Genomic DNA, 7304 nt, shown 5'->3' on the forward strand with positions numbered 1-7304 from the left:
CACAATCATGAAAAACACTCAAATAAATAAATGTGCACAAGTCTGAATGAAAAGCAGCACTGGTTGAAGCCTGGAAATATTGTAAACAAAGTAGCTTAACATTTGCTAGTTTATCATAGTCTACTGGTTAGACTGTTCAGTTTCCCCACGTGTGTTTAAGTTTCAAATTAATACTTTTTCTCTTTGGGACATGCCCGTTTGAGTCTTGGAAAATAATTTTCCATTTGCATCGGGATTGAGATGATTAGAACTTAACAGTCAATTTGGGTTAGGAAATTAGAATTAAAATTTATTTTAGTATGTAGTTGTTTTAACTATTATGCACTGGCCAGTAGTTCTCGCCCCACTATTCCCATCTAAAAGTCAAATGAAATAAAATAAAAACAAATAAAAATTAAGAAGAAGAGATAAAAGAGAGGAGTTATAAAAAAGACACAGAGTGGTTTAAAACTTTAATTTAATTTTTCATTAAGACCTTGTGGGTGTAGTGTTTGAAGTTCCACAATCCAAGTTAAAATCCACAATCTCTCTGCTCTTTTCCTCGGTAAAATTGTCCAGCCTGGGTTCCCTTCAAGGCCACAGGCCCCTCAAATGTGTGATGTTGTCGTCTGGAAGTGTGTGGCGAGGTAAGTGTTGAGTGTATTTTTTGTATGTTGTGCAGGTGTTGTTTTAAAAGTGTCGTAGTGTATGTCCAGTTTCCCCGATGTACAGCATGTGACAGTGAGTGCAGGTGATAACATAAACTAAATTGGGAGTGTCTAAATGTAATGGGTTAGTGGGTGCAGAACAGTGGCTATGGATATTGGTGATGAATAAGTGAGGGGTGAAATGTAGGTTTTCCTTAGGGGTGGGGGTTGTAAGTGACGGGTGAAGGTGGTGCGTGAGGAGGGTCTTTGAGGTTTTATTTAGATCTAAATGCAGAGATGAGTGTGTGGTGTTGGAAGGTGGGGTGTGTTGTTTGAAATTCAGTATAATGTTGTTTCAGTGTGTGGTGTAAGTGTTGTATGCCGTGTGAATAGGTGCTAATAAGGGGCAGGAGATGGGGTGGGTCAGGGTTGGGGTTAGGAAGAGGGTTGGGGTTAGGAAAAGGGTTGGGGTTGGGGTTAGGGTTAGGAAAAGGGTTGGGGTTAAGGTTAGGAAAAGGGTTGGGGTTAGGGTTAGGAAGAGGGTTGGGGTTGGGGTTAGGAAAAGGGTTGGGATTAGGATCTGGGTTGGGGTCTGGGTTGGGGTTAAGAGGAAGGTCTGGTGTGGGAGTGGGTGATGGGCAAGGTTTTGGGGTGTATGAGTGAGTGGGAGCAAGGCCGGCCAGAGTCAAGTGTTTGATGTGGCGGAGGAAACGTTTAGAGTAGTGCCTCTTACGGAGGGCTTGAAAGAGTTGTGTGTAGATGAAAGGTGAAATGTGTGTGTAGGTGAAATGGGGGTGAAAAAGATGGTGGTGTCTAGAAAATGAATCTGGTTTGGGTCAATAGTGGCCTTAAGTGAGATGGATGGGTGATGTGAGTTTAAGGTGTCTAAAAAAGTGTTGAAATCCCGTAGGGGATGTGGCCAAGCTCCAATGATGTCATCCAGAAAACGAAAGTAAAAAGTGGGTTGAAGGGGGCACTTGGCTAGGGCGGCCTGCTCCCACTCACTCATGTAGATGTTGGCGTAGGAAGGTGCAAAGTGTTGACCCATGGCAGTCCCGTGTACTTGTAAGTAAAGTTTATTGTCAAAGTTAAAATCATTATGAGAGAGACAGATTTCTAAAAGTTGCAGGAGGATGGTGTCCGGTCTGTGAGGGTCTGGGTATTTTTGAAAAGTGTTTTGAACTGCTTGTAATCCGGCGGGGGGTTGTTGATATTGGTGTAAAGGCTATCTCGTCTAAAGTGAAGAGGTGAGTGTGGTGGTGTGGACTGCCATGGGTGAAGCCTAGTGAGGAAGTGGTATGTATCCTTGAGGTAGGAGGGGTGTCTGTTGGAAAGGGGGTTGAGATATGAGTCAATATAGATGGAAATGTTGTATGTGGTGCTGTTGCAGTCTGACACAATGGGACGACCAGGAGGAACCTCAGAGGGAACTGTCCAAGTGTGTAGGGGTTTGTGAATTTTGGGGATGAGATAGAATTGTCGTGGTCGGGGGTGGTCCGGTCCTTGTAAAAATATGCTTTGTTTATGGTAAATGAAGTGTTGTTGATAAAGTGAGGTGACTAACCGGCGGATTTCAGACTGTGCTGCGGGTTGGGTGGACTGTGCTATGGGTGTATAAAACTGGGTGTTGTTGAGCTGTCTGTGTGCTTCAGTGAGGTAGTGATGGGTATCCATGATTACAATTTTAGAACCCTTGTCCGCCGGTTTGATGACTATAAATGTATTGTTTGTGAGTTGTGAAATGGCCTGTTTTTCTGCTAGTGTGAGGTTACTGGTGGTGGGGGGAGGGAGGAGTCTGAGAAAGGAATTGAGTGCCTGCCTGTCCCTGTGAATGTGCTTAACTAATTTCTAATCTAATTGTGAAGTGTGGGGTTCCCAAGTGGAGGGGAGAGTGAAAGGGGTGGGAGTGTAGGTGTCGTCTGAGGAAAAGTGATGGAGTATTTTAAGGTGGCGGTGATAAAGGTGTAGGTCCCTCTGGAGTTCCTCCCGGTCCATGCGAGTGGTGTGTGGAATGAATGTAAGCCCCCTTTCCAACAGAGAGCGTTGTGGGGAAGTGGGTTGGAAAAGGGTGGAAAGGTTCATGATTAAATCATGAGGGAGGGTGGGAGTGGGTAGAGGGGGTGAGTGTGCAGGAGGGGGTGGGGGTGGGAGTTGGGGGGCCAGGGTTATGGGTGGAGTTATTGAAAATTTAAATATTGGCACCAATGTGTAAAGATTGTATGAGCGGTATGGGGCGTCCAGTGTATGTTATCTTGGGTGGTGTGGAAGGTGTCTGGGGGGATAGTGGGGATGTGGGGGAAGTGGGAAGTTATAAAGTTGTTAATGTGAGTGAGATTGGCCTGCTGTTGGGTAGTGAGGCGGGGTGACAAATTAATGAGGGGAATGTGTATGATTGCATCGGGGAAAACTGTAGAAGCATGTTTGTAGAGGATGAGGAACTGTCTGATGCTGGTGTTTTTGGGGTCGTGGTCCTTGTTGTTGAGACCCACTGACAAGACCACCGACTTCACTTGGGGAAGGGGGGTGGTTTTCTGTAAGAGTTTAGCAAAGTGGTAGGTGGTGGCTCCGGGGTAACTGTCAATTTGTATATCGGGATGGGTGAAGGGGGGAATCCTGTTGAGATTGGAATCTCCTATGAAAACTAGTGGTTTGTGTATTGAAATTGACCAGTTTGTTTCTGAGGGCACGGTGGTAGGTGGGGTGGAAGAGGTGTGTAGTGGGTGGTGTGGGTTGTAGGAGGAGGTTGGAGATGGTGTGTGGTGAGGTGTGGGGTGTGGAAGGGATAGGAGGGTTGGGTGTCTCCGGCAGTCCCACAGCTTTTGATGGAGAGGGCTCAGCTGCGGTTGTGACAAATCGTTTGACTTGATGAGTCCGCCCTTTCGTCATCACCCTCTCCAGCTGTGGAGGCGCCGGAGTCTCCCTCTCCTCCTCTGGTGGGTGCTGTGGGGATAAGGAAACTATATTATCAACGGTGTGTACTACTAAATGGTTGAGGGGTTGTGTATGTGTTGGCCTGGGTGAGTGTGTGGTGGTAGGGGTAGTGTTTGTTTCAGGTTGGCTGTGTGCTGTGTGGTGAAACTGTGTTGTGACTCTCAATGTGGGACGCTGGGTAGTGGTTCTGCTGCATGTGCTTGTGATATTATGTAGGGGGAAAGGTGTGTGGTTGTGTTAGCAAGAGTGCGGGGAGGTGTAGAGTGTGGTGTAGTGTGTGTGTCAACTGTCTGTGTTGTATGTGTGTGAGTCTGTAAGTTGGTGGATCCTGGTGGTGTGTTGTGATTGTGTATGGTTGGAAGGGTGGAAGTGGGAGGGGAAGTGGAAGTAGGGTTGGGAAGTGTTTGAGCTACCGTGTCTGTGGTTGCGTGTGATAGTGAAGTTGTGGATGAAAGTGGTGGAAAATCTGATAGGCGTGTTAAATAAAAATAAAATTAAATAAAATTTGTGCAGCGTGCTAATGATGCTAACCGGATTTAATAGCAATTTAGCCAGTCGTCTTGCACGATTGTGAATGTTTGGATTACCTGTGCATGCTGAGGAGGGATGCGCCTGTTGAGAGGGAGAGAGAGAGAGTGCACGGGGCAAGGAGAGTCTGTGTTGAGGTAGGCCTACTTCTATCGCCTAGGCTACTTTGGTCGAGTTGCACATAGCTACAATGCAAGATATATTTAGCCTATTTATTTATGGACAACGTAAGGCGGGAGGTGTGTGTTGCTTTTAATTATGAATGTTCTATCGAACATATTTTTTATTGATCGATTACATGTCTATTGCGATACATATCGCTATCGTTTTATCGCCCAGCCCTATGCTCAATAATAACAATTTTAACACACGGATAAATACTCAGCCTTTAGGTACACGTAGTCTATTGACATTGACTGATACACTGCCCTCTGGTGGACAGAACATATAGAACTTAAGTTTGATACCAATATTCGGTATTACTGAAGACATTTAATGGTCAAAATATTATTAATACATATTCAAATATATTAAAATTTTAATATTAATAAACAAACGAACTTCGAATATGATTTTTGGGCAAAAGTCAAAGCCCTAATCTACACACTCTAGTAAATCATATCTACACAATCTAGTTTAACTCCAGTAAATCATATCAACACACTCTAGTTTAACTCCAGTAAATCATATCAACACTCTCCAGTTTAACTCCAGTAAATCATATCAACACTCTCCAGTTTAACTCCTGCTATCAACACTCTCCAGTTTAACTCCAGCTACTTACACCAACACTCTCAAGTTTAACTGCAGTTAATAATGTCAGCACTTTATAATGTTAATGATGTCCAATTCTACTCCAGTCACTAATATCAAGTTTAACTTATTACAAACATTCTCAAGTGTAACTCCAGTTACTTACACCAACACTATCAAGTTTAACTCCAGTTACTTACACCAACACTCTCAAGTTTAACTCCAGTTACCAACAGTAATACAAAACGTTTTCTTTGTCTTATAGTGTTTTGTGTCTGTGTGTGTGTGTGTGTGTGTGTGTGTGTGTGTGTGTCACCTGGCTTGATGCGTCCATCCCGATCTGCGGGTCCCCCTGGCACCACTGAGGCGATGAAGATTCCCAGATCCAATCGCCCTGTGTTGTCCTCTCCTACAATCACTATCCCTGATGCACACACGCACGCACGCATGCACACATCGTCGCCTGCGCATGCACGCATGCACGCGCCCTGCGTCTGCATCGCACCGCGCGCCGCACACACAAACACACACATGCACACACACACACGCCCATGCGCCGCCCGCTACTTGCATGCATATGCCTGCGCATGCACACGCCTGCAATACGCACACACTGCGCACATACACGTGCACACACACACACACATTTTTTGCACACATACACACCTTTTACACACACATTTGGAATTCTTTATTTGAATCCACTAGGGGCTGTAGCGATACAAACGAATGTGGGGGTTGGTGTATCCACATTTTGACCCAGGTTCGATACATCTCGATTTTTCTTTTTTTTTTTTTTTTTTTTTTTGGGGACTAGACATTTTATTAAATAACATTTTAATAGCCTCCTTAGAACACTAGAGGATTACAATATAATATATCTATTATTTTATATCCTGATATAAAAAATATTTTTCTGAATGACTGATATTTGAGACCCTGCTCAAAGCGTTATATTCTTGAATTTCCCCTGAGGATCAATAAAAAGTATCTATCTATCTATCTATCTGTATTTATGATAGCACACTTTATGCAGATTAGCCTATAGCCTAGGCCTGCTATTTTTTTTATTACAACTCTACCTCTTTAATTCAGCTGTCTGGTTGAAGCCTGGAAATATTGTAAACAAAGTAGCATAGTTGGCTAGCTTAGCCTATCATAATCTACTGATTGGACTGTTCAGTTTTTCCCATGTGTGTTTTAAGTTTCAAAATAATACTTGTTCTCCTTGGGACAGGTCCTTTTTAGGAAAGCGTTGGTATTGAGATGATCAGTGAACTTGTGCAGCATGCTAATGATGCTAAGCGGATTTAATAGTAATTTAGCTAGTCGTCTTCTATCGTCCTTGCTTTCACGATTGTGAATGTTTTATTTAAGTCCTCCGCGATGTTCATTGAGCAGGAGAGGGAGGGAGAGAGAGAGAGAGCGGGGCAAGGAGAGGAGGGGAGGGAGAGGGAGGGAGGGAGAGGAGGAGGAGGAGAGGGAGGAGAGGAGGAGAGGGAGGAGGAGGAGAGGGAGGAGGAGGGGAGGGAGAGAGGAGAGGAGAGGGGAGGAGAGAGGGGCAAGGAGAGGGGAAGGAGGAGAGGAGGGAGGAGGAGGAGAGGAGGAGAGGAGAGGAGAGGAGGAGAGGAGAGGAGAGGAGAGGAGGAGGAGAGGAGGAGAGGAGAGGGAGGGAGAGAGGGAGAGAGAGGGGCAGGGAGAGGGAGGAGGAGGAGAGGAGGAGAGGAGAGGAGAGGAGGAGGGAGGAGGAGGAGAGGAGGAGAGGAGAGGAGGTGAGGAGAGGGAGGAGGAGAGGAGAGAGGAGAGGAGAGAGAGAGTGAGAGAGAGGCAAGGAGAGGGAGGAGAGGAGGAGAGGAGGAGAGGAGAGGAGAGGAGGAGAGGGGAGAGGAGAGGAGGAGAGAGAGGAGAGGAGAGGAGGAGAGGAGAGGAGAGGAGGAGAGGAGAGGAGGAGAGAGGGAGAGGAGGAGGTGGAGGAGAGGGGAGGAGAGGAGAGGAGAGGAGAGGAGGAGAGGAGAAGAGGAGAGGAGAGAGTGAGAGAGAGCGGGCAAGGGAGAGGGGAGGAGGAGGAAAGAGGAGGAGAGGAGGAGGAGAGGAGAGGAGAGGAGGAGAGGGAGGAGGAGAGGAGGAGAGGAGAGGAGAGGAGGAGAGGGGAGAGAGGAGAGGAGAGGAGAGGAGAGAGGAGGAGAGAGGGAGGAGGGGAGAGGGGGAGGAGAGAGGGAGGAGGAGAGGAGAGGAGGAGAGAGGAGAAGAGGAGAGGAGAGTGAGAGAGAGCGGGCAAGAGAGGGGAGGAGAGAGAGAGGAGGAGAGGGGAGGAGGAGGAGAGGAGAGAGAGGAGAGGGGAGGAGGAGAGGAGGAGAGGAGGAGAGGAGGAGAGGGGAGGAGAGGAGAGGAGAGGAGAGAGGAGGAGAGGAGAGGAGGAGAGGAGGAGGAGGAGAGGAGGGAGAGAGGGAGGAGGAGAGGAGGAGG

General features: G+C 46.7%; 1 protein-coding gene across 1 annotated transcript in view; it reads right to left on the reverse strand.

Moving 5' to 3' along the window:
• Positions 1-7304, reverse strand: part of frmpd2 (FERM and PDZ domain containing 2) — a 57695-nt gene that overhangs the window by 16600 nt on the left and 33791 nt on the right. The window contains 1 exon segment of the mRNA XM_048245536.1: positions 5155-5262. Coding sequence (XP_048101493.1) covers positions 5155-5262 — 108 coding nt within the window.

Source organism: Alosa alosa, chromosome 6 (assembly GCF_017589495.1).
Source record: "Alosa alosa isolate M-15738 ecotype Scorff River chromosome 6, AALO_Geno_1.1, whole genome shotgun sequence".
Taxonomy (NCBI): Eukaryota; Metazoa; Chordata; class Actinopteri; order Clupeiformes; family Clupeidae; genus Alosa; species Alosa alosa.